This window comes from Staurois parvus, unplaced genomic scaffold, assembly GCF_062004578.1.
Source record: "Staurois parvus isolate SC_StPar_1 unplaced genomic scaffold, SC_StPar_1.0 ptg000468l, whole genome shotgun sequence".
NCBI lineage: Eukaryota > Metazoa > Chordata > Amphibia > Anura > Ranidae > Staurois > Staurois parvus.
This window is the reverse complement of record NW_028318264.1, coordinates 4,869,953-4,895,344: the sequence shown is the minus strand read 5'-3', so window position 1 is coordinate 4,895,344 and position 25,392 is coordinate 4,869,953. Positions and strand designations below refer to the sequence as shown.

Sequence of the window (25,392 nt, the reverse complement as noted above, 5' to 3'; positions counted from 1 at the left end):
AACCATGTGTAGGCAGGTTGATTGTACCAAGTTGTTCGATGGATCAGCTTGGACACAACCAGCCTGTTTATTGAAATCATTGCCAGTGGTTAAAGCCACTAGCAATATTCACTGTATTCTCCTGGCAGGGACAGCTGCCCGTACCCCTCTCTGCCAGGAGAACACAATATCTTTGCATGAGGAATTTCCCCATCAACAGTGACTATGTCGATGGGGGAATCAAGTGATTTTCTTTCCTGCAACCCATGATTCATCTATGGCTGGCTTTAGGCCCCTTTCAGACTGAGTGGATTCCTCTTCGATCAGCAAGGGAACTGTTCATAGATCCCCTGCAGATCACAGCAAAGCAGGTAAATGACAAATCCATATCCAATACTTTTATGCAGAGTGAACATGGACAGAGCCCATCTGCTCTGTGGATTGCCCTCTGATCCAAACCACCTAAACAGACTGGATTGGACCTGGGGGTATGGCGGGTGTAAATGGACTCAAATCTGTTTACACTCACCTGTTCACAGGGGTGCATGCACGATTTAATCATTTACGCCTGAAAACCTGACCTGACCGGATCCCCCATGTGAAAGGAGCCTTAAAGTATAACTAAAGGCAATTTTTTTTTTTTTAGATGTGGATAGAGTAAATATAAAAATTTTAATAACACTTACATTGACTCTGAAGCACTGCTGAGAGCCATCCAAGAAGCGGACATTACAAACTACCTCCGATCTACTTTTCTCCTTTGGAAGTTCAGTGACTCGAATATTGTTTATCCTTCCACCCAAAGCACGCAACCTGGAGTTCATAACTAATACAGATCCTACAAGGAATAAAAACATTATTGGTAAAAAGAACAAGGCATTTGTATATAATATTTACATTATTATTGCAAAATATTCACAAGACTCAACCATCTTATCCCCCGCAACTGTCTAAATCATACTTAATGTAAAAGAGGTGACTTACATTGCTACATGTCAACCCCATTGGAGTCACTAAAATATAACCTTTATAAACATTGCATCAAAACCATATACACAAATAATTTTTGTTCTTGTATTACTACTTCAACTTTTCATATATTTGCACCCACAATTACAATTTAGAGGGAGACCTCAATATCTTAAAAAGTAGGGTTCCTTTAACAATTTGATCTCTTCTCTAATATATAAAAATGATGCAGCGCTAACAGAAAACACATATAATAAACTAAATATGATAGTAGATAACCCACATCCACCGGGGGATATGGGAACAGGCAAAAAACCCTTAACAGGTAGATAATAGTGGCTTAGTGCAAAATGCAGTGTCCATAGTTCATATCTTTAAAACGTGCAGGTGAATCACAGCACACTCCAAACGTGATCCAAGGCAGTCTGGCTGCAATGGCCTCTCACCTCCACTCTATGACCCCACAGGGCCACAAAGCATATTGCAGATCACCTCTGGGTCCTTTCCAACCAGTAGCTCCTCAAAGAGAAATGGCATGGGCGGACATCACATGAATAAGAATAACCTCCAGCCGGACCAGCGGACATACAGAGTGTGCCCTCCTCAGATGTCAGAAAGCTCGTATGCTCATAAATGAGGAGAGAAACACAATCCTCATAGTGTATTACTGATTTTAATGGCCAGACAATCACAGTAAGCCAAGAAAAACAGGAGAGACATACACTTACATAACAGCAGTATCTTTCCCCATGGATTGGGTGTACAGCATGATCAGAAGGTGTTCCAAAATGGCGCCACGCCGGAAATACGTCACCACGCTATAAACGTCGACGCGTTGCGTCACGTAACTCGTGACTTCGTCAGGACAGCGTGATTGGCCGACAGTACTTCCTTATAAAGACCGAGGACCGCACCAATCAAGGACAAGGGGCGGTTCCATCGCGGCCATATTACTGTAGTCCAATGTACACAGATACTTTCCCATTGTGTCTAATAATCACAATAGGACCAAACGATATAGTAATTTGGGAAAAAAAAGCCAATTACTCTGTAAGGTATGTTAATACTGGGACACAAACATTAAAACCAGATGTGGAAACCACATGCTTTATTAAAAAAGGGATAAAAATAAGATACGATCTGAACGCATGTCCATCAATGCATGACATGCCAAAATACACTACACATTAAACAATGTGTGTAAAAATATATATATAAAGAAAATATTTATATATATAAAAAACTAATAAAATACATAAAAAATATATTACTAAAAACCTTAAAAAAGGTTTTTGTTCTTATTTTTTATTCTTTGGATTCACCTTTTTTAAGGTTTTTAGTAATATATTTTTTATGTATTTTATTAGTTTTTTATATATATAAATATTTTCTTTATATATATATTTTTACACACATTGTTTAATGTGTAGTGTATTTTGGCATGTCATGCATTGATGGACATGCGTTCAGATCGTATCTTATTTTTATCCCTTTTTTAATAAAGCATGTGGTTTCCACATCTGGTTTTAATGTTTGTGTCCCAGTATTAACATACCTTACAGAGTAATTGGCTTTTTTTTCCCAAATTACTATATCGTTTGGTCCTATTGTGATTATTAGACACAATGGGAAAGTATCTGTGTACATTGGACTACAGTAATATGGCCGCGATGGAACCGCCCCTTGTCCTTGATTGGTGCGGTCCTCGGTCTTTATAAGGAAGTACTGTCGGCCAATCACGCTGTCCTGACGAAGTCACGAGTTACGTGACGCAACGCGTCGACGTTTATAGCGTGGTGACGTATTTCCGGCGTGGCGCCATTTTGGAACACCTTCTGATCATGCTGTACACCCAATCCATGGGGAAAGATACTGCTGTTATGTAAGTGTATGTCTCTCCTGTTTTTCTTGGCTTACTGTGATTGTCTGGCCATTAAAATCAGTAATACACTATGAGGATTGTGTTTCTCTCCTCATTTATGAGCATACGAGCTTTCTGACATCTGAGGAGGGCACACTCTGTATGTCCGCTGGTCCGGCTGGAGGTTATTCTTATTCATGTGATGTCCGCCCATGCCATTTCTCTTTGAGGAGCTACTGGTTGGAAAGGACCCAGAGGTGATCTGCAATATGCTTTGTGGCCCTGTGGGGTCATAGAGTGGAGGTGAGAGGCCATTGCAGCCAGACTGCCTTGGATCACGTTTGGAGTGTGCTGTGATTCACCTGCACGTTTTAAAGATATGAACTATGGACACTGCATTTTGCACTAAGCCACTATTATCTACCTGTTAAGGGTTTTTTGCCTGTTCCCATATCCCCCGGTGGATGTGGGTTATCTACTATCATATTTAGTTTATTATATGTGTTTTCTGTTAGCGCTGCATCATTTTTATATATTAGTTCTCATTGTCCTTTTTTTTGGTATAGGATAGATGCTGGCGGCTTCTTTTAGCTGAATATTGTATCCACCATAGAAGCGCAGGAGGATTTATATTTACTTGTTTGATCTCTTCTCTGTCCTATCTTTTATAAAAAAAAATTCTCCTGTTTCTCTAAAATTCAACTCTCTTCAATATCTTTGGTCATTCCATATTCCTATTTACTATCCTATCAAGATGCTCTCTACATATCTGTGTCTCTTGATCTTAACTAATTTCGGTCTTTCTTCCATTCAAAATTGCTTCCTGTAGCTAGGTTCAATACCACTAAAACCCACACCCAACATGGTTCCCTATTAATTTCATGGTTTCTTCAGAGATTAGCATCTTACTAGAGTAGTAAAAGTGGAAAGACCAGAAATATTGAATAAAAAACTGAATTTTAGAGAAACAGGATTGTATATAAGGGATAAAACAAAGCAGAGATGAAATGAGAAAAGGAAACCTACTTCAGAAGGAATTGAGGTTTCCCTTTAAATTGTAGTTGTGGATGCAAACGTAAGAAAAAGTGAAACCATTTTTTACAAAGATTTTTTGCATATTTAATAAAGTTTACATTTAGTGCCTGTTCACATATATGCGGATTGGATGTGGTCCGAACCGCATCCAATCCGCATGACTTGTGAAATACCATTGCTTCCTATGGTGCCTGTTCACATGTTTCCGGTACACAGCCGGTGCAGATTCAGTGCGGTTTTAAAAAGAGTCATGTCCGATTTCTGAGCAGTAGCTTCAGGTTCAGGTGCGGATTACAGGCTATTGACATCTATGGGAACCGTTCCTAAACTGCATATGTGTGAACAGAATAAGGTCCTGGGCTAATCCTGTCCTGAACCTGATGTAAACCTGACATGAACTGAACAACTACTGTATCAATTAGCTGTGAAACCGGAGCTTCAATCCGCACCGCATCAGCTCTTAGTGACTCTGATGGGTTTGACATGCAACTAAAAATGTTATGTCACATCCATTACGCAAAGTATGAAACATAAAAAACCTCAGGTATAAAGTAAAACAAGGTTTGAAGAATATAATCTCCCAAGATATATATAGATGTCCTAGAACTCTTATCACTTACATTGACGCTAATAATGTAAAATAAGTAAAGTATCGGTAAGTCATAGCATAGTAAATCCTCAAAAGCAAACAATACACCTTCTCTAAACATGCCTTCTATGCAAAATTCGAGAAAAACAAAATCACTCTAAATACTTTTCTTTTTCATGTTTTACTGATGGTCACATGACCATTAGGTCCCATATTCCACTTCTGCTTTGAGGGTTGGGGGCAGAAACTAAAAATCAACCTGCCTGTATGTTATTTTCCTAAATCAAGGAGTGAGGGGAGAGGTGTGCTGTGCACAGGCTAACTAAAGCTGGTCATACATTAGAAGATTGTCGAACGAATGTCCATACAATCATTTGTAAACAATTCTCAGTGCATTTGATGGTTTCATGAATGCTGCCTGAAAACACAGCACAATTTCATTTTGTTTTTAATACTCGATATTGGAATGAATGGACTTACCCCCCTCCCCCCCCAAAAAACCAAAAATACACATATGCCATTAGAAATGCATTCATTCATTCTAGAAAAAAACAATCATCCTGTTCCTTCAAATTTTCTCATCATTGTGGTCAAAAACTACCATCCATTTGAACTCACTAACAACTCGAAAATTTATTGAGTGCTCTTAAAGAGGAACATTTCACTACTTTAACTGGCAATTTCCCGTTCATGCAACACTGTACCCAAATGAAATTTTTGGAAAGTACGGTAGACAATACAAGGTATTTAGTAAGAGGCATGGCAAGGCTTTTAAAGCTGTAGTTTTGTCGTACAAATTTTTGATCATCACTGTTATAAGCAATAGTTAACTGTCATGATTGATTTGCTATTTATCACAGCTTGCTTACTGTTAACATGCTGTGATTGGCTACAGCTAATCACATGGTACAGGATGTCAGGTACCATGTGCTAGCTGTGGGTCAATCACACCTTCACAACTCTAAGCAAACATTCATGAATGGAAACCTTTATTGACTGTTTTGTTTACACTGTAATCATGTGATTGCTATGATTGGTCACGATACCTCTACTGCTCACCACGCATGATACTCTGGCCGAACACCAGTCACTTTCTGCTTATTGAGCTATTAACCAGCACCATTGCTTCTGCCCCACAGGCAGACTCAAGAAACAGTAAAATTGGCCCAGGAAGCTAAACCAGGAATATAAAGTGCAATAGATCAATATAATTTATGTAATGGCACCATGTTTAAGAAAAGGTCCTCGAAAATTGTGGATCTATAATGAGGCAGTTTTACACAAGATGTAGCTAGTTTTCTTAGTAAGAACTAGGAAAACTGGCTATGCCTTGTGAAAAACTGCCTAGTTATAGATCCACAATTTTAGAGGACCTTTTCTTAAACATGGTGCCATTACATAAATTATATTAATCTAAGTTCATTGTTCTCAGGAACATACTGTATGCTTCAGTGGGTGCTTCTGCTTAATAGGTAAAATAGTCAGTTAAAGCCGCCCTTGCAGTAAAGTGCAAGGTCTGCTTATTACATCATGCCCCCCTCCTATAAAAAATGACTAAAGAAAGGCAAACTGTGCCAGTAGAGGAAAGGAAAATACTTACATAACCCTCCTCTTCAGAACTGCAGGGCATGATATCACTATTTGTGTGAGGAGATTCTTGGGAAACAATACAGTAAGTACTCTAAATCTTAGAAGAATGCACTCCAGTCCAGTGCAAGAGCCCCTACTTGTGAGATTTGAGATCCTCAATGTTTCCAAGATCTCGCCAGAAGGATCAGCATATCACTTTCACCTAGGCACTGAGGGTAAAAGATGGGGGTAAGATAGGTAAATGCTATGATGTTTTCTTTTGTCCTTCTAACATATAGTGATTTCTAGAAGGAGAGAGGGAACTTATCTAATAAGAAAACCTTGCATTTGTTTTAGTGAGAACGGTTTAAAGGTTCTCCCAAAACTAATAACGTTTGCCTGCTTTTTGAAAAGTTAGTTTGGAATGGTATGATTTGTCATTATTTATGGCTCAGTTACAATTTTACAATATTTCAGTTTATGCAATATTTTTAGTAAATCTTGGGGGATTACAGTATACCAATATGGCACAGCAAAGAGAAGAGATAGTAAGGCCCATGGCAAACTGGCAATCCTGCCTATTGATGACCTGTTAGTGACTGGTTAGGTGAGAAGTACCAAAGTGTGTCGCCCCCCTTGCAGGCCAAAGTCAGGAGTCACTCCCTCACTGCAGAATGTCAAGACAAGACCGTTAGTATGCCATGTCCCTAAGTTTAAGAAGAGGCTGGGGAGAGAACATTTTGAAGGACGATTGTTCTACAAATTTAAATTTTACAGACTTAATGTATTTTTTATACTGTACATAATAAAAAAATATATTACAATTATTTCAAATTATATTTGTTTTGACCATTTAACACAATCAACTGCATCACTGGCAGTTCAACATCCAAGTGAGAAATGATTTCACTGAGAAAATCTACAGTACATACTACTTGTGTTCCTGGGCTCTGGTTGGTATGTAAGTGTTTTTAAGCCCGTAATGTTATCTCTTAGCAAGTGTTAAGCCTCTAGTTGTCTGTGTCAGTGGTTGGCACTTTGAGTTATAAATACTGTAATTGTTACTCTGGCAAATCCTTGAAGCAGTAATGATCAATGGGCTGTGCAAGGGAAGTCTGGGCCTTAACATTTCTGGGGGATTATAAGGAGTCTCCCCAGAGGGAGAGTTTCAGTTAGAGTATGGAGCCACCTGTATGCTGCCATAGTCCTGAGCAAGGCACTTGCTGATGCCCACCCAAGAGAGGTTTTGGTTTGCTGTAAAAGAAAAACAGTGGCCCCACCTTTGCCAATTTACTATTTTTACAGTCAAGCACAAGACAACAGCAGAAACTTTAGAGGATTTAGTGAATCCACTCCAGTGGATGAAATGAACTTTGTAACAATAATCTAGTTAAATGGAACAGCCCAGATTAAACAGGCCAGCAGAGCTTTGAGGGACACAGCATTGATTGTAGTAAGTCTTGGGCATGTGGGTCACACTGCCACCTTTCAAAGGTTTGTATACTAGCAAACTACGTTAAGCCAGTCCTCACATAAACCCACCTCCAACCATTATTATTATTATACAGTATTTATATAGCACCAAAGGGTTTGCTCAGCACTGTACAATAGCAAGGGGGACAGAACATGAGACAAGACAGAAACAATACAATAAACAAGGGGTTCGAGGGCCCTGCTCTTTCGAGCTTACAATCTAGGAGGGAGGGGAAAGTGGTACAGGAGGAGATGGCTGTGGGGGATGGAGTGGTGGGAGGAGTGGAGGAGGTCAGTTGTTAGGTGAGGGTGGGTGGGGTAGGCTTCCCTGAAGAGGTGGGTTTTCAGGGTGCACATGGAGGTGAGGGTGGGTAGGTCACAGTCTGATGGATTGGGGTAGGGAGTCCCAGAGGATGGGGGAAGTCCTGGAGAAATCCTGAAATCGGGCGTGGGAGGAGGAGATCAGGGAGCTAGAGAGTAGGAGGTCCTGTGAGGAGCGGAGGGCACGGGTAGGGTAGTATTTGGGTATCAGGTCAGTTATGTAGTTTGGGGCGGCGTTGTGAATGGCTTTGTAGGTCAGAGTTAGCAGTTTGAATTTGATGCGTTGGGCAATCGGGAGCCAGTGAAGGGATTGGCAGAGGGAGGAGGCAGATGTGGAGCGGTTGGTGAGGTGGATGAGTCTGGCCGCTGAGTTCAGGATAGACTGGAGTGGGGATAGCATTTGTTTGCGTAGGCCAGTGAGAAGGGAGTTGCAGTAGTCCAGGCATGAGATGATGAGGGAGTGTACGAGTTGTTTAGTAGTGTCTGGGTTGAGGAACGTACGTATCTTGGAGATGTTGCGGAGGTGGAGCCTGCATGATATTGATAGTAATTTGACGTGAGGTTGGAAGGAAAGGTTTGAGTCCAGGGTGACACCCAGGACTTTGGCATGTGGGGTGGGAGTGATGGTGGCGTTGTTAGTAGTGATGGAGATGATGGGGGGGGGGGGGAAGACCAGGAGCTCGGTTTTGGACAGGCTTAATTTGAGGAAATGGAGCGACATCCAGTCTGATATGTCGTTCAGGAGGTGGGCGATGCGGGCGGAGAGTGAGGGGGTGAGGTGGGGGGTGGAGAGGTAAATTTGTGTGTCATGCATCAGGTTTGTAAGCAAGCAGTGCATAAGGCCAAAAGCACAGAGAAACAAATCCTGTTCCCCTCAATGGACTTCCATGTTAAAACCAAGCTAATGAAGTATAAAAGCATTTGATGTGAAAGACAAGCTTAGTTACTTGTAATAAACCATCACAGCTGAAACACAGTGCCTTAGACATTTGTTCCAAAAGCTGCAGGTTATGGTCCAACCTTAAGATGAAGTGATCTCATTACAAAGTTTTAATCCACCCTAAAAAGAATGAGTCAATGCAGATAACGGATGGACAATTATACCTGATTGATAACAGAGATAATCAAGACCTAAGAACAGAATCAAAGTGAAACTCAGGCAAGGTTGTAAAGGCTGAAGTTTTTTTTATCTTCATGCATTGTATGCATGAAGGTAAAAAAAAAAACTTTTGTGTGTTGGTCACCCCATAATCCCCCGTAATACTCACCTAAGCCCCCTCTCGATCCAGTGATGTACGCGGGAGCCTTGGCTCCCAATGCTGTCAATCACAGCCAGTGTGCCAATGAGGAGAGTGAAGGGAGCAGAGCCATGCCATAGCTCTATGTGTCTTATCGATGCATACAGCCGGTCTTGGGAGCGAGCACGCACCAGTGCCCCCATAGCGAGCGGCTTGCTATTGGGGTCAAGGCGGAAGACCCAGGTACACCGGCGGGGAGCCGAGAAGAGGATCGGGCTGCTCTGTGCAAAACCACTGAACACAGCAGGTAAGTATGACATGTAATCGCTTACATTTGGAACTTTGGAGAACTCATACCTGAAGGATATTCCCATAACCCAGGGACAGTAGGGTTAAAGGTGTGATTAGACGGAAGTTCAGTAGGTCGAACTATCAGGTGAGAGGCTGAAGGTGAAGGTTCCTCACTAGTAGGGATTCCAGTCTATGTCTTTCTGAGCACTTGGACGTAAGGGACCTTTTTTTTTTTTTACACCAGCTGATCGAGACTTTAATTTGAATATTTTATATGCTATTGTTATGAATGTTTATTACAATATTATTATGTTACTTTTATTACATTTATTCAGCGGGAATCCTGACATGTACAGAGAATTTGCTACAGTAATTCTTTTGGACTTTCAGTATATATTTCATTATCTGTAGCCCTGTCCTGTTAACTATACTGTTCTTTAGATATGTGGTGTGATCATATGAGGACATAGCGGCAGCAGACTGTTTCATCCATTTATCCACTCATTCCTTTATATTTGTATGCCAGGACCGCGTACAGGTTGATTTGTTTAAATTTAAGTGTGACATGTTTGTTATTTTAAAAAAATAAATAAAAAAACAGAACCTTTAGGGCACGTTCACACCACAAAAAAACACTCTGGATACGTCTTTGCTTACAGTTCACACCGCACTCCGTTCTGGTGCATTTTTTATTTGTTTTGCTGTGTTCCAGTACAGTTCTGTGAAGACAAAATGCAGCATGTTCTCTCTTTTTTTCTGCACTGGAAACTGACTGCATGGTGTGAAGTAGGGCCACTGGAATACATGGAAAACACTGCATTTTTTCTGCAGAAAAAAACCCGCTCTGGACTGCATTTGGTGTGAACCAGCCCTTAATATCACATTAAATTGGAACTTTAGTAAGAACATTACGTCCTGCTAAATCACTTCGGGTTGGTCCCATTGTGCACGTATAGAAATGTAAAACATTAAAAATGAGTGTCTATACTGTTTAACCCCTTCGTGCCTAAGGGTAAAAACAAATGGTAATGCCCAAGCATATATCATCACAACTACTGGATTATACCGCGTTTCTTTCAGGAAAAATTGGGCTTTCATTTGGTGGTAAATGGTAATGGATATCTCCTAAATTTTTTATTTTATTATCAAAGTAAAACTGTCCCAAAATAGTAAAAGAAAAAAAAAATATTTTTTTTAATTAGCTGGATACAGTATTTCTTGCCACTACCATACCCTACCACCAAAGAACAACCCCCCAAAAATTGTTTCCTGCTCCTGATGATCGCAGCAATACCACATATGTGTATGTTAGTTGTTTGTACCCGTAGTACAGCCCAAAAACACATAGTAGTATATGTATAAAATATAAAAATGTGCACGAACGCTGGCAGTGACTTAGATCAAACCCTGATCTGGGTAATTTTTTTATTATTTTTTCGTCTTTTTTTTGATTAAGAGAAAGAGAGACAGACAGACAATGTACCTCTCTTCTCCATTCAGAGAGAGAAAACACAGGGGCGAGCTTCACAGTGACTGATCACTGTGACAGCCAATCAGAGGCTATCACAGCGATCAGATGACCCTGATTCCGATAGTACGGCTAATTCCAGTGGGGCTGCATATTTGCGTATTCTTCTTATCTTATTGCGCCAAGGGGTTAAAATCCAGTAATACACTGTCTCCCCTTGCTCTGTACATGCTCAGTTGTTCTCTATGTTAGGCACTGCCAAATTTGCACAGGCCAACCCGCTGACAACCTTAGAGCGGAATTAAACCCTCCTAATCATTACGGCCAAGGAAGCTGCTTCCATTTGATCGGTATCTGCCATGATGCTGCATGTGTCATCAGCTATGACTTCAGCCATTTGATGGTTTGACAGTTTGGTTAAGGACACAAGCAAATGACAATTCGCAATCTCAGCATTCCAGGAATGAAACCACTAAAATCGATGAATTTAGTTCCGCTTTATGATTTGCTGCTTTCAGGGGCTCTGGGCTTTAGCAAAATGGCAGCCTCCTGTCTGCATGCCTGAGCTAAGGCAAGATGAATTCCAGGAAGTAAATGTTATATGAATCATTTGCCATTACTCAAGATGGCCATGGCCAGGAATGCTGGGTGGGGGTTTTTAAAGTGATTTCTTGACAAAATAAATCATAGAGACATACATGGATGGGAAAGTTTGCATTGAATTATAAAAATTTATTGAATAGCAATTTTGGTTTGTGGTGCTCAGATACAGTGTAGTTCCACTTTAAGTCCTGGTTCTCACTGGTGTGATTTGATCATTTAAAAAGTGCACAACTGAGCCTACGGTGAGGTAGTTTCCAAAGCTTCAGTCAAACCAGTCTTACTACGTAAATTCATAGAGACAGGGCCAATCAGAAGCTGTTTCATGACTCTAAACCTAGAAAACACACAATAAACCTGGTACAGTACACTGGATTTTAGGAAAAGTCATAAACAAGGTCCAGTGCCCAAAAGTCACATCTTGAGCAAATCCCAATGTTTGACATGCTGTAGCCAACTCCCATATTGGCCAGAGTAGTATGCCAACAACTGACCAACTGCAACCTCAAGAGATGTAGGAAATGGTTGTTCGCTTAACTCTATAGTACCTACCAATAATGTAAATAACGTTTTATTAGGCGGATAAGCCCAATAAACGAAGGTTCTTTAAACATAATGTGCTGATTTTTTTTTTCTAAATTGTACCCACACATGCGCTTTTGGGGGCCAATTTATAAAAAAATAAATTTCTTTGCGAGTGTCTCAACATGCATGCAAGCATAACAAATAATACCCATACTGTTTGTAATATGTGGTAATACAGGTGTACCTCAGTTTACAAAAGCCTCGGTTAACGTAATTTTCGGTTTACGAATGAAAATCCATTGAAAATAATGCCTCGATTTACAAATGTTTTTTGCAATATGAAGTGTATTTCGGTGCTCACAGAATTAGCTGTCACTTTCCCCGGAGTTAAAGGAAACTTTGTTTCTTTTAAGAAACAAACGTCAATCATCCACACGTGACCCCACCCCATGTCAATGATGTCACATGGGGCAGGGTCACTCGGTTGATTTCCTCGGGTGGCCCCGCCCCTTACATGTTAAAGACCTGTCAAACCACCAGAGAGCCACCATCGGAAGCAGAGCCTTTGTTTTTTTGGGGTTTTTTTCTTTCAGGTCAGCGGCGGACATCGTGATTGACGTTGGATCTACTGTGGGGGACATTCTTTTATTTTTTTTTCTTTTAATAAAGGACTTGTCAAAGACCGTGTCCTGTCTTTTTCACACTACACTTTGCTTTTTTGTGAATGAGTAGCGGGACCATGTACCCCATACTCATTCAAATGGGGGGATCTGGGGGTCCTCTTGTTAAAGGGGGCTTCCGGATCCTGATAAGCCCCCTGCCTGCAGACCCCCACAACCACCGGCCAGGGCTGTGGGGAAGAGGCCCTTTTCACCCCCCCCCATGTTGAGGGCATGTGGCCTCCCCCCCTTTCCTGACCTGCCGGGCTGCATGCCCGGATAAGGGTCTGGTATGGATTTTTTTTTTTTTTTTTTAATTTTGGTGTGGGAGTTCTCCTCAAAATCCATACCAAATCCGAAGGGCTTGGTATGGATGGCAGTGGGGACCCCACGCCGTTTTTTAAAATTGTTTTCCTAATTGCCGGCAGTTCTTTTACATCCAGCTGTCAGTGGGAAACCCCGCTGACCGCTGAATCATCAATACATGGTTATGACTACTAAAATACCGCATGACTTGATAAAATAACGCTTGCTGTATTTTAATAGCATTTACTTTTTTCTGACCTCTGGAACAGATTAATTGGTTTTCAATGCATTCCTTTGGGAAACGGCGTTTCGGTTTATGAATCTATACGAAAAGTCCCGCAGAACAAATTCAATTTGTAAACCGAGGTATGCCTGTAGTTTCTACAATTTTTTTTGTGTTCTTTCATATTGAATTATCCTTAAAATCCATACCAGACTCAAAGGGGTTTATTCACTAAAGATGGAGAGTGAAGAATCAGGCTCACTCCTGCGTAGTAACCAATTAGCTTCTAACTTCAGCTTGTTCAGTGAAGCTTTGGCAATAAAACCTGGAAACTGATTGGTTTCCATTCAGAAGTGAGCCTAATTTTGCACTCTCAACCTTTAGAAAATAAACCCAAAAGGGACAGTAGAAAGTGGTCACAGTTAGCAATAGTAATAAATACCTCCGCTAAATGTTTCAGTTCACACTGCAGCCAGAGGTCCACTCAAACACCCATAAGTTCTCCATAGACTTTACACAGTGCAGAAGTCTCCCTCATATTATTTCTCCTGCTGGTCAAATGTCCTTAGCCTATAGCATTAGGCTACTTTCTAAATTGGTAATGTTACCAGTCATGTTTGAATGTTCTTAGGGTTACTTTTCACCAAGGGAAAGGCAACAAGGAAACTATCACGCACATATTACAAACACTAAGGGTTATATTTGTAACACGTGTACGAATGATGATTCATTGCAAAGTGAATTTTTTATTAACACTCCTTGGACTTGTACAATACAGATGTATCAAACTAAAAAAAAAACAATTGTCTGATTCTCACATAATGGTTAAACTCAGTGTTTCTCAACCTTTTTTCAGTCAAGGCACCCTTTAACCACTTGCCTACTGGGCGCTTTTACCCCCTGCCCAGTCCAATTTTCAGCTTTCAGTGTTGTTGCACTTTGAATGAAAATTGCGCAATCATGAAACACTGTACCCACACAAAATATTTATCATTTTTTGAGACAGAGCTTTCTTTTGGTGGTATTTAATCACCATTGGGTTTTTTATTTTTTGCTAAACAAACTAAAAAAAGACAGAAAAGGTTGCGAAAAAAAAAAAAAGTTTTTTTCTTCGTTTCTGTTATAAAATTTTCTAAATAATTGTTCTCCTTCACTGATGTGCTCTAATGAGGCTGCAGTGATGGGCACGGTTAGGCAGCACTGACGGGGCACTGAGAGATGGCACTGATCGGCATTGACTGCCATCACTAATGGGCACTGAAAGGCAGCACTTAGATATGGCACTGATTGGAACTGTTAGGCGGCACTGACTGGCACTGTAGTTGGCACTGAAAGGCAGCTCTGATGGGCACGGATATGCGACATTGATGTGCACTGATGGGTACTGGTATGTGGTGGCAATAATGGACACTGAAAGGCAGCACTGATGTTCACATCACTGATAATCAGTGACCTGATTATCAGTGTAGATGTCCCCACTGAAAAATACTGTTTACTGGCTCTCCTCACGTGCTGTCAGCATGAGGAAAGGAGAGCCGATAACCGGCATTTCCTATTTACATGTGCTCAGCTGTGATTGGACACAGCTGATCATGATAGAGCCTGTGTCATCAGTTCTTTACTGCAATCTGTGAACCGCTGTGTCCCAGGAACACAGCACACCACCGATTGCTGCGCACCCCCAGGGGTGCGCATAAGCAGCTAGGGTGGGAGTACGTCTTATGATGCCCTCCCAGAACGGGAGAGCCACCGCCCACCCCGTCATTTCCTTATATGGCAGGTGGGAGGCGGTTTCAGTTATGAACAATCTTGAGGCACCCTTTAAAATTATGGACAGTCTCAGGGCACCCCTTTCTAACATGTACAAAACTTTTCTAATAGTTTTACCTTAGGCAGCAACATCCACACATGTAGGACACCCAGTGTTAGAAGGGATTTATTCTTCCAAAGCAAATACACTTTTGCACACTTATACTGAATAGTATTCCAGTGTTTCTCATCTCCTTCAGTTTCCTTCTATCACTCATTTGATCTGACTCCATTACTGAGAGGGCAGGAGAGTCCAACAAGGATGCCGTGCAGGTGAACAACATCCTCCATATCCACCGATGGCGTCATTGGTTGTTAGGATGCTGGTGGATATAATGGTGCACGTTGAAAACTATGGCTTTGTGTAACTAAAAGGCAGGCTTGTATACAATGTTTGGGCAATTTCTAGGCCTTTTGCCAAGGCACCCCTGAAGAAACTTCAAGGCACCCTAGAGTGCCTGGGCTCCCTGGTTGAAAAAGGCTGGTTTAGCTAACCAAAGGTTCTTAAAGCTGCATCCATTCCATTTAGCCAGATGTGCAATTCAGGTTGCAAAACAATGTATATATGCAGTGTGGTTTCTGTTCATTTTAGTAATACTTTTTATTTTGTGACTTGGAAATCTTTAGTGGTACAATAATGTCCATATACATAAAGCAAATTGGTGCTTGTGGCTTTCTAGATATGATACATATTCTGTGTTCCTTTTTTATATAATTATACTCGCATCAGTTTTGGTCATATATAACTTTATTGTGTTATATTAAAAGAAATCCAATTTGCATTTATTAAAATCAACTTAAAAAAGTATTCTGAAAAGCAAATATATTTCTGACACAATTCCTAATTGCTGTGATGAAGCTGCTATGCTTGAAATACTGGTAGATCAAGCTTTCAGAAGGCAGTCACACTAATGCTGAAGCTAATGATACATTCTTCAAAGTATATCTAAAGCCAAAGCTTTTTTTTTTTTTTTTTTTTTTTTGAGAGCAGGGGAGTGCTAAAATACTGTCTTTTTTTATATCCCTGTGTCTCATTGTAAAGGAAATCCCTTCTTAGGGTTCATGTACTCGAGCAGCTCCTAAACTCGAATTTAGGAGCTTTTGGCTTTTTTTTTGCCAAAGCTTCTAAACTCAGCTTCATAAAAGGCTATGAGTCCATGTACACACAGGCTTTTTGCAGAGTTTAGGAGATGCCGTGTTAAGGTGAGGTTAAACCTCCCTCTGCTGAACATGGAAGAATCACGTTCAGGATAGGAACATTTTGACCGCCGTCCGTGGGAAAATGCAAAACACGCAAAACCGCGGCTGGCAGTCAGGGTAGGCTCATGTACATGAAGCCTTAGAGAGTTGACATGGTACCAAATGTACCCACTGAAATATTTCCCCTTCTATCCTGTTTTAGTTGCAACTCAAAATTTTAGGTTTATTTATTCAACTTTCAGAAACACTGGTGATCAGGAGTGAGTCTCCCTTCAGATATAGCAAAAAACAAACACTGGTTGTAACCCCTTACCATACACTCAAATACCCGGCATTTATGAGATTCAACATGTATAAGAGCCAGAGGGAAAGACAAACTGGCCACAGCCACCAATAAAATTCTAGGCATTATTTTTATAATGCAAATTATACAACAGAAAGAGTCATCACCTTACATAGTTACATAGTTAGTCTGGCTGAAAAAAAGACAAAAGTCCATCCAGTTCAACCATAAAAAAAAAAAAGTTATAATCCTATACCCACAGTTGATCCAGAGGAATGCAAAAAAAAAAAAAAAACCAGCAAAACACGATCCAATTTGCTCCTGCTGCGAAAAAAAATCCTTCCTGATCCCCCGAGAGGCAATCGGATATTCCCTGGATCAACTTTACCTATAAATGTTAGTATTCAGTTATACTGGAGAGAGGAGGGGGGGGGGGGGGAGGAGGGAGATCGATCATCTATTGCACTTATCTAGGGTCCGTGGCCGTGATACCCGACATGCAGCGATGGAGTCTCCTCTCTTGCTCCCCCTCTTCATGGTCAGCTCTAAGCTCTGGCCGTGAAGGTTGCATGCACTGATCAGAATAGATGGCTGGCTGCAGAGAGGACAGGTGAGTGGTGTGGGTTCATAAGCCGAGCCCACCTTCCCTGTTCTAGAATTGCTGATCCCGCCCTCCTGCCCAAGCCCTGCCGAGCTCTCCCGACCTGCCAAACCCTAGTCCCATGCCTGGCAGCAGATACGCCCCTGCCCGGCAGGCCGGATAAACGTCCTCGGCGGTCCGCATGTGGCCCGCGGGCCGTAGTTTGCGGACCCCTGATCTAAAACAATCCAGGCCTTTTTTAAAGCAATCCACTGAGCTGGCCAGAACCAACTCTTGAGGGAGTCTATTCCACATTTTCACAGCTCTCACTAAAGAAACCTTTCTGTGTTTGATGATTAAATCTCTTTTCCTCCAGACGTAAAGAGTGCCCCCTTGTCCTCTGTGATGACCTCAGGGTGAATAACTCTACACCGAGTTCACTATATGAACCACTGATGTATTTATACATGTTGATCATATCCCCCCTTAATCTCCTCTTCTCAAGAGAGAATAAATTCAGTTCCTCTAATCTTTCCTCATAGCTGATCTCCTCCATGCCCCTTATCAGTTTGGTTGCCCTTCTCTGTACTTTCTCCAGTCCCCCAATGTTCTTTTTGTGAATTGGTGCCCAAAACTGAACTGCATATTCCAGATGAGGTCTTACTAATGATTTGTACCGGGGTAATATGATATCTCTCTCTCTGGAGTCTATACCTCTTTTAATACAATTGAGGATTTTGCTTGCTTTAGAAACTGCAGCTTGGCATTGCATGCCATTATTAAGCTTGTGATCTACCAGAACCCCCAGATCCTTCTCCACCATTGATTCCCCCAGTTGTACCCCCCCAGTATGTATGATGCATGCATATTCTTAGCCCCCAAGTGCATAACCTTACATTTATCAACATTAAACCTCATTTGCCACATAGTTGCCCAATTAAACAGTGCATTGAGGTCGGCTTGTAAATTGGAGACATCCTGTAAGGACGTTATTCCACTGCACAGCTTGGTGTCATCTGCAAAGACTGAGATTTTTTAATCTTAGACCCTATATCGTTTATAAATATATTAAAAAGGGTCCCAACACTTAATGAAGTTTTAAAACATTTTAGCCAACATAACGAAATTGGACCAAGGTCCGGTCTATGTCCCAAAAGGAATTGAACCTACTATTTTACGGTCAAAAAAGTAACACTACTCAAAAATGGAGTACAAAAAAAAAGAACTAAAAAAAAAATTTTTTTTATTATAATCTTTTATTACAGAGCGTGTTTCACTGAACATTCATTGGAACTTTTATGGAAAATAACATATATCGTTTTAGGCAGGTAAAAATGTGATGAGAAAACAAGTTAAATAATGACACATGCTGGACACGCCTTCATTACTGTGTGCTGCTGCTGTCTTTACAATGTGGTGGAGTTGAAGAATGGTCGTGTGAGTCATTCCTACATTCTTCTTTTCCGACGTGTTTTCAGGAACAAACCATAGCAAGAATACATAGTGTACAATAATTGTGTACTGACTGCAGATTGCTCTCCCTGTTAATTAGGTGGTTAAGTATATGGTAAATCTCATATAATTTAAGAGGTAAGACCCAGATCTGGTCATAAACCCATTTTAATTATACCAGTGCAATCAAAAGAGTAAAATGTAACAAATCCAAAGTCCAAGCATAAGCGCTAATGGTCAGTAAGTGAATGGATCAGAGGATCAGTGACAGTTTAAAAATTCAGAACACCTCTGCATTCCTACTGTGCCAACCCATCAGTTTTAAAGCTTAAGTTTACATTTTGCTTTTTTTTAAATCAGCAAAAAGGATGGTAATTACAGCTATAGCCTCTAGCAGTAATTGTGTTCTCATGGTGGGGACATATCAGGAATGGACTTGCCAATAGTGGTGGGACTCACCTGCCTTGTGGGCTGCAGTACCAGGGCTGGCCAGCGGGTGCTCTCAACAACCAGAGGTTCACTTCGGCAATTAGCCATCACCTGGGGCTGATTGCAGGTGGTGTATTTAAGGGATGGCCAGACCTGCAGTCTGTGCCTTGGTGTGTGTTTTTCCATGGGCCCCTGTATCTTGTAACCTGCATTCCTGTTCCTGTTTCTGCCTGACTTGTTGCCGACCCTGCCTGATCCTGACCTCTGCTGACTTCTCCTGTTTGATCCCTGGCTTGTGACCCTGACCATTCTCTCCGCCTGCTCCTCCTGTACCTACCTGCCCGATAGTTATCGACCCGGCCTGCCTGACTACGTTGTGCTCTATATGTGTATGTACCTGTGTATCTATATCAGTTTAGGTTTGGGTTTGTTTCACCTTGTTGTATGTATTTGTGTTAGCTTGGGGTTTGGTGCACTGCGTTTATATTTGTATTGTTAGTCTTAATAAATTGTCTTATTTATACCATATCTGAAGCCTACGTTTCCCTGTGTCAGTCCACACACTTCTGGTCACACCCGCATCTCTGACAGGACAGATCCCCTTTGCCAGGAGAACGCAATAGCTCCACAGGAGGGATTTTCTCATCAACACTGTGTTGATGGGGGAGTCCAGAGATACTCTTTCCTGCAACCAGTGGTTGCGAAAAGAAAAAAACACTCCATTTATGACCTGCCTAAGTGCTTCATCTTTCAAGCACAGGCATAGAAATGAAGAGGAGAACCACTGTTCTTCTCAAACCCAACATTTCGTAATCGGGATCATAGAATTTGTACAATACTTTACAAGGCAAAAATATGTTTCAGGAAAGTCCAAAAAATCAGAAAGGATATTGTAAAGCCTAAGATTAAATAATATTGTTTTTACAAATATCCATTCTAGTATTTGGATTCCCTACCTTCCAAAATTATGAAGTTCATAATATACCACATAGGCCAGTGTGAAACATAAAAAAGTATAAAAATATGAAGGATAGTACATTATCTTCTGAAAATGTACAGTATACAGTACTTGTCAGTTAAATACGTTTTACATAAGCTCCACAACCACAGGTATCTGCAACTCCAACAAGCATGGAGGCATGAGAGAAGGCCAACATATGGAATAGCAGATGGTGTCAATATAACAGACAACCCTCACACTTGGGAGTCCTCTAGCTTTAGTGTTATAAGTGCCAGGTTGGCATAAATCAAATAATTTGATACTGGCACTGTGAGAGTGACTACTTGACACGGAGAGCTCGGTTCAGTAACTGGAAGGACTCGGTGAGATACTTTTGGATCAGATAAAGTAACATTTGTTACATTTAAACCTGAAATCCATGCATATATTAAAAAAAATACCATTTATTTTAGTTATGGATTTAAAAAAAATAATTCAATGTGTATTTACATAAAACTACCATTATGTACCTAAGCTTTTCTTCTGTAATCCACTTCATGATAGAACTAGCTAGAGAGAGCGAGAGGAGTGTTTATTTTAAAGCAATCAGAGCTCTTCTGCATTGCACAGTTCTTTAATTCTCCCTTCCTGAACATGCCTACGGGATGGAAAAATAGAGTGATCGCCTCATTAGTGTGCTGATGTCCAATCAGCAGGCCAAAGACCAAGCAGCATTGTTTAACTGCACCATAAAAGTGAGGTCACTGGACAGGTCCAGTATATTGTGAGATAGGGGTACCTGCATCAGAGTAGCTGAATAGAAATAAAACTGGCAGTAAAAGCGATTCGCATCTGTGCGTTCCCGCTGTGTATGTCACTTTCTGTACAGGGTACAACTTTAAAGCGGAGCTCCACCCAAAAGGGGACGTTCTGCTTTAAAGACTGGTCCCCCGTTCCCTATTAAAGATTGACAGATTTGGGGAGCAGGGGCGGGAGCAGGTACCCGAAATTAACAGGTATCCACTCCCGCTGTCATTGCCTAGGCAATCGGAAGCGGTCTTCCCTCCCCTAATCTTCAGGGACACGTAAAAAGGTCCCAGAAGATTACAAGACCATTCAGAAAGCGCAGCCCTACTCGTGCATATGCAGTGGGCACCCGGCTGTGAAACCGCAAGCTGTCACAGCCGGGTGCCCACACTAAAGATGCCGGCGCGGGGAACACCTGACGACCGCCAAAATGGGCTGCGGGGAGGAAACCGCGGGATCGAGGGGCAGGTAAGTGGCTGTTTTTTAAAAGTAAGCAGCTACAGTTTATGTAGCTGCTGACATTTTTTTTTATAGTGTGACTGGAACTCCGCTTTAAGTGTAACGGTGGTAGTTAATAACTGATCTCCAACCTTACCCTCAGTCATACACAGGCTCCTCTTCTGTACTGAAATTGCTTACTCCAATCTCACTGCACACTGTGAGCTTGTCACAGTGTACACAAAGTGGGATACAGCCTGTCTCATTTCCAGGCTGGAGGACTTCCAGTATCATCTTGGCATTTCCTCTCCTACCCCACGCCGCGCAATTATCATATAGAGTAGCACAGTGCTAAATAGCAAAAAATGGCCTGGTCATGAAGGGTAAAAGCTTCCGGTGGTTATAGGATAAAAATGGCCATAAAAAACAACCTAGAATATCAGTTGACTGTTCATAAATAGTTCTGAAAATTTATTCATAAGGGCATTCGATCAATGAGTCAACTAATTTCGTCTGAAAGCCATTAAAATGACTTCCAACCTGCTATTGGAATGGAATCCCAGATGTATGTGTAATTACTAAGCTGGTCCTCAACTCTAGTCAGTGCACCAGATTGTATAAAAGATTTGTATCTACCAGTGTGTGGTCGACCAGCTGGATTGGAGTGGAGTCTTCATCTGGTGGTGGCCAAAAGGTAGTGCGGTCTGTGGAAGTATTTCACGGCTGATCTTATATACAGTTTTATATATTCAAAGTTAAGTCCCCTTTATTCCCTCTTACCCCAAGTCCCGGCCGCAAATGTGCGCCTCGGTTAGCTAGTCGCTGTGGGCGTGTGCGTGTGGGGGATCCATGACAATCATTTTTTCTTCCGTTTTTTTTAAACGGAACAAAAATGCAGACTTATTCTAGTTAGAAAAAAAAATAAAAAAATCAGACTGGAACGGAAGCGGACGAAAAACTGATGTAAACAGACCACATGCATTTACTTTAAGTTTTGCCTATAGGAATGCATCGCTGTGCGTTTTTGAAAAACAGACAGAACACCTATGTGAAAGGTCTAAAGAGGCATAACCTCGTGTATTTGTGCTGAAAAGTGTGCTTAACAGTACGGGTTTGCATATCAATTAGGAAGCCAACATGGCATATTAATGAAGCAGGGAACAGAGAATTATATTGACAACAAAGCAAAACAAAGTCTGGGTCCACTTGTACTTTTTTAAAGACATTGCGTACCTAGCTATTGGGATTTGTTCAGGCCTCACATAGTGTGCAGCTCCAGATTGTGAAAGAACAGAAGTTATTCTTCTGAGATAGCATAAATCAAAAGTCTGACAGAAAAAAAAAAGTATATTAACACATTCATCAATGTATTCTGACTAATCAGTAACTGTATGACTACATGCACCACAGAGTATTCACCAGATGCCAACCGCTGCAGTCATAGCCTCTCCTCCTGTCTATATTGTTTTATCAGCTTATGCGTTCTGCTGTCATCCTCTTACCATGTATAATAAACGTGTTGGACACATAGTTACAAATGTACCTGAACATGGCTACCTCATGAAAGTTTGTATCACAAAGTAATTTCAGTTTTATAAATCCATATATGTGTTTCACTGTCATGTAAACAACAATTCATATGTGCTACAAATCAGTCAGAATAAATCCAAATCACACACTCAATCATTATCATTAAGAAATAAAATAAATGAGTCCAGTGGAAAAACATTTTGCTACTGAACGTCTTTCAGAGAGTATAGTTCTACAAAAAACCACTGTGTCCCACAAATCATAGGAAAGTCCTCTTCAAAGATCACCATAAGTGCACCTAAGCATGTAACACAAAATCTGCTTACTAAAAAGTTAGACCCCAAATCCTAAGAGATCTAATACATCTACTGTATGCCGTCCCAGCTGATGGAGAGATGGATTAGCATCTCTACTCCCACAATTTACTGCCCAAGTGTATAGAAGGTAGGTGTGTGTGTAGGTGTGTGTGTGTGTAGGTGTGTAGGTGTGTAGGTGTGTGTGTGTGTGTGTGTGTGTGTGTCAGTCAAACAGGTTAAACAAGCAATCCACCACTCAGCCACGGAAGACAGCAAATAAAAGAGTGAGGAAGAACTGCTAATAGTGCAGTAAAACCATACATTTATTAAAACACCACTCACATGGATAAAATGTCAAACAGCATGCAAAAAAAACTTCCACATTGAGCAGCCCAGCAGGTGCTGTAACTCTACCCTACGTGTTTCGTCCCAACGGACATTGTCACTGGGGCAAAGGAAAATGTGTTATATGGCTAGACCAATGATAGGAAACACACACTTGACAAACCAGGTGGATCACACATACTACAGCAATACATATATATTGTAATCAGGCATTTCCCCATAGCATAGGTCCAAAACTTGCCTTGAGGAACATGATGCCAATCAATTGCACCATGTTCATTTAAAACCTTTTAATCCCATTTGGTAAATGTAGCTTGATCCCACCATCGTTTCCTCAGTATACTGGCAATCTATAGGTTAATCTACCATTGTATGAATGAAGCTTATTTTTTGCTGTCTTTCATAATGCAATTAATATCCAAAAATCTGAGGACCCCAACATATGTATATGACTAAAATAATGAAAGGCTTTGCAGTGCTGATAAGAATCAATGAATAAATTGTCAAAAACAGAGGCGCTGTCAGGATTATCTCAAAGAAAACAAAAGGCTTTGTTAATTGATATGTTTAACCTCCTTCAGAAAGTCTATTTGCAGTACTGGGCATATATGTCATTGAAAGGGAAAGAATACAAGTAATTAACTGATCAAACCGCTATCCCTGAGAGGTAAAGCTGCACAACTAGAATAATTTGAGGATTTAAATTAGCACAAATGCTCATACTTGACTGATTCCTTTTAAAATCAGAATGGATCTGACAGGCTATAAGGTTGTTTGGCAGCCTGCAACACAGGAAATATTGTGTGGGTAGAGGGAAGGATAGATTCTATTAAATACCAACCAACAGAAGCCAACGTCTTAGTGAGTGAATTGAAACCGAAAAGAGGTAGGATATTATATTAAGACGCTGATGTAAAACAGACAGTAACATTCAACACAAACTACTTAAAGAATATGCAAACCCAACATTTCATATACTTGATACAGGGGTAAGATTAAAAAAAATGGAAACAGTACATGACTTGCAGGTGTGAAAGTGAAGACGTATCGCGCTGAAAGCGGAAGTGATGTAATATTCTTTTGCTTCCGCTGTGTAATGAGGCACTTAGCTAACAGGTAGGAAGCCTCACTTTTGTAATTCACTGAGTGCTCTGCTAGAAATATTGAGTCATGTCAGAGCTTACTGAGCTTCAAAGATGACAAATTGTTGGTGCCGGCTTAGCTTTGTGCCTGAAGTTGCCAATTTGCAGTGACGTGATGTACAGTATCAAAAGTTTGACAGCATATACAGTTCCTGGGAAAACATGGTCTAACAAACATATGCGGTCGACATGGTCAACTGACCGAAAGAGACAAAAGAATATTGCGCAGGACTGTGACCCGGAATAAGAAAGCAACCTCAGCAAAAGTGACTGCAGAGCTCAATCTCAGTCCTGTGAAGACTGAGACTGAGCTCTGCAGTCACTTTTGCAGTTGTTTTCTTATTCTAATACTTATGATTACAGCGATACAAAAGGTTCATCTTCTGGCTCCTCCTTTCTGTCAGGTGCCCCCATAGCAAGCAGCTTCTATGGGGCATCCTCTGCTCTCTTTGTCTATTCAGACACCAAGCTGTGGCTTGGCCCCGCCTCCTCTCTCTTTTGATTGGTGAACTGGCTGTAATTGACAGCACTGGGAGCCAATGGGTCCCACTTGCTGTCTAAGCCAATGACGAGGCAGTCATGCACATCATTGGATCTTGATAGGGCTCAGGTAAGTAATGAGGGGGATGGGGGCACTGCTGCACACAGAAGGCTTTTATCTTCATGCATAGTAAACTATCCAGCATATTATCCCATGCGTCCATGCATGCATAGGCTTTTATCAGCGTATTTTGGCATGGGCATTTTCAGGCTGGCACAATAAACCCACAACTACTGCATTTGAAGAGGATTTTTTCAGCTATAAAAATGCTGTAACGCTGAAAAAACGCAGGCTATCCGGTGTTTATGAGCATTTTTGAGGCTCAATTCTTTTTTTAAAGCAATGTTTCTGGACACTGCCATTTTTCTACAGTAAATTCCTACATTTCCCACTGCTCTTTGCTGTTCCTGCTTTCACTGTCTGACCTGTGCTGTGTGCAAACAGGAACATTTCCCAATGTCCTTTGCTGCCTCATTGTCTCAACTGACTGAACT

General features: G+C 41.1%; 1 protein-coding gene across 1 annotated transcript in view; it reads right to left on the bottom strand.

Moving 5' to 3' along the window:
• The window catches only part of PTPN3 (protein tyrosine phosphatase non-receptor type 3), a 235,213-nt gene that overhangs the window by 143,098 nt on the left and 66,723 nt on the right, over window positions 1-25,392 (bottom strand). The window contains exon 2 of the mRNA XM_089689065.1: window positions 666-817. Within this exon, the coding sequence (XP_089545191.1) occupies window positions 666-803 (138 nt within the window). The 5' untranslated portion in view covers window positions 804-817. The remainder of the gene's footprint in view (window positions 1-665; window positions 818-25,392) is intronic.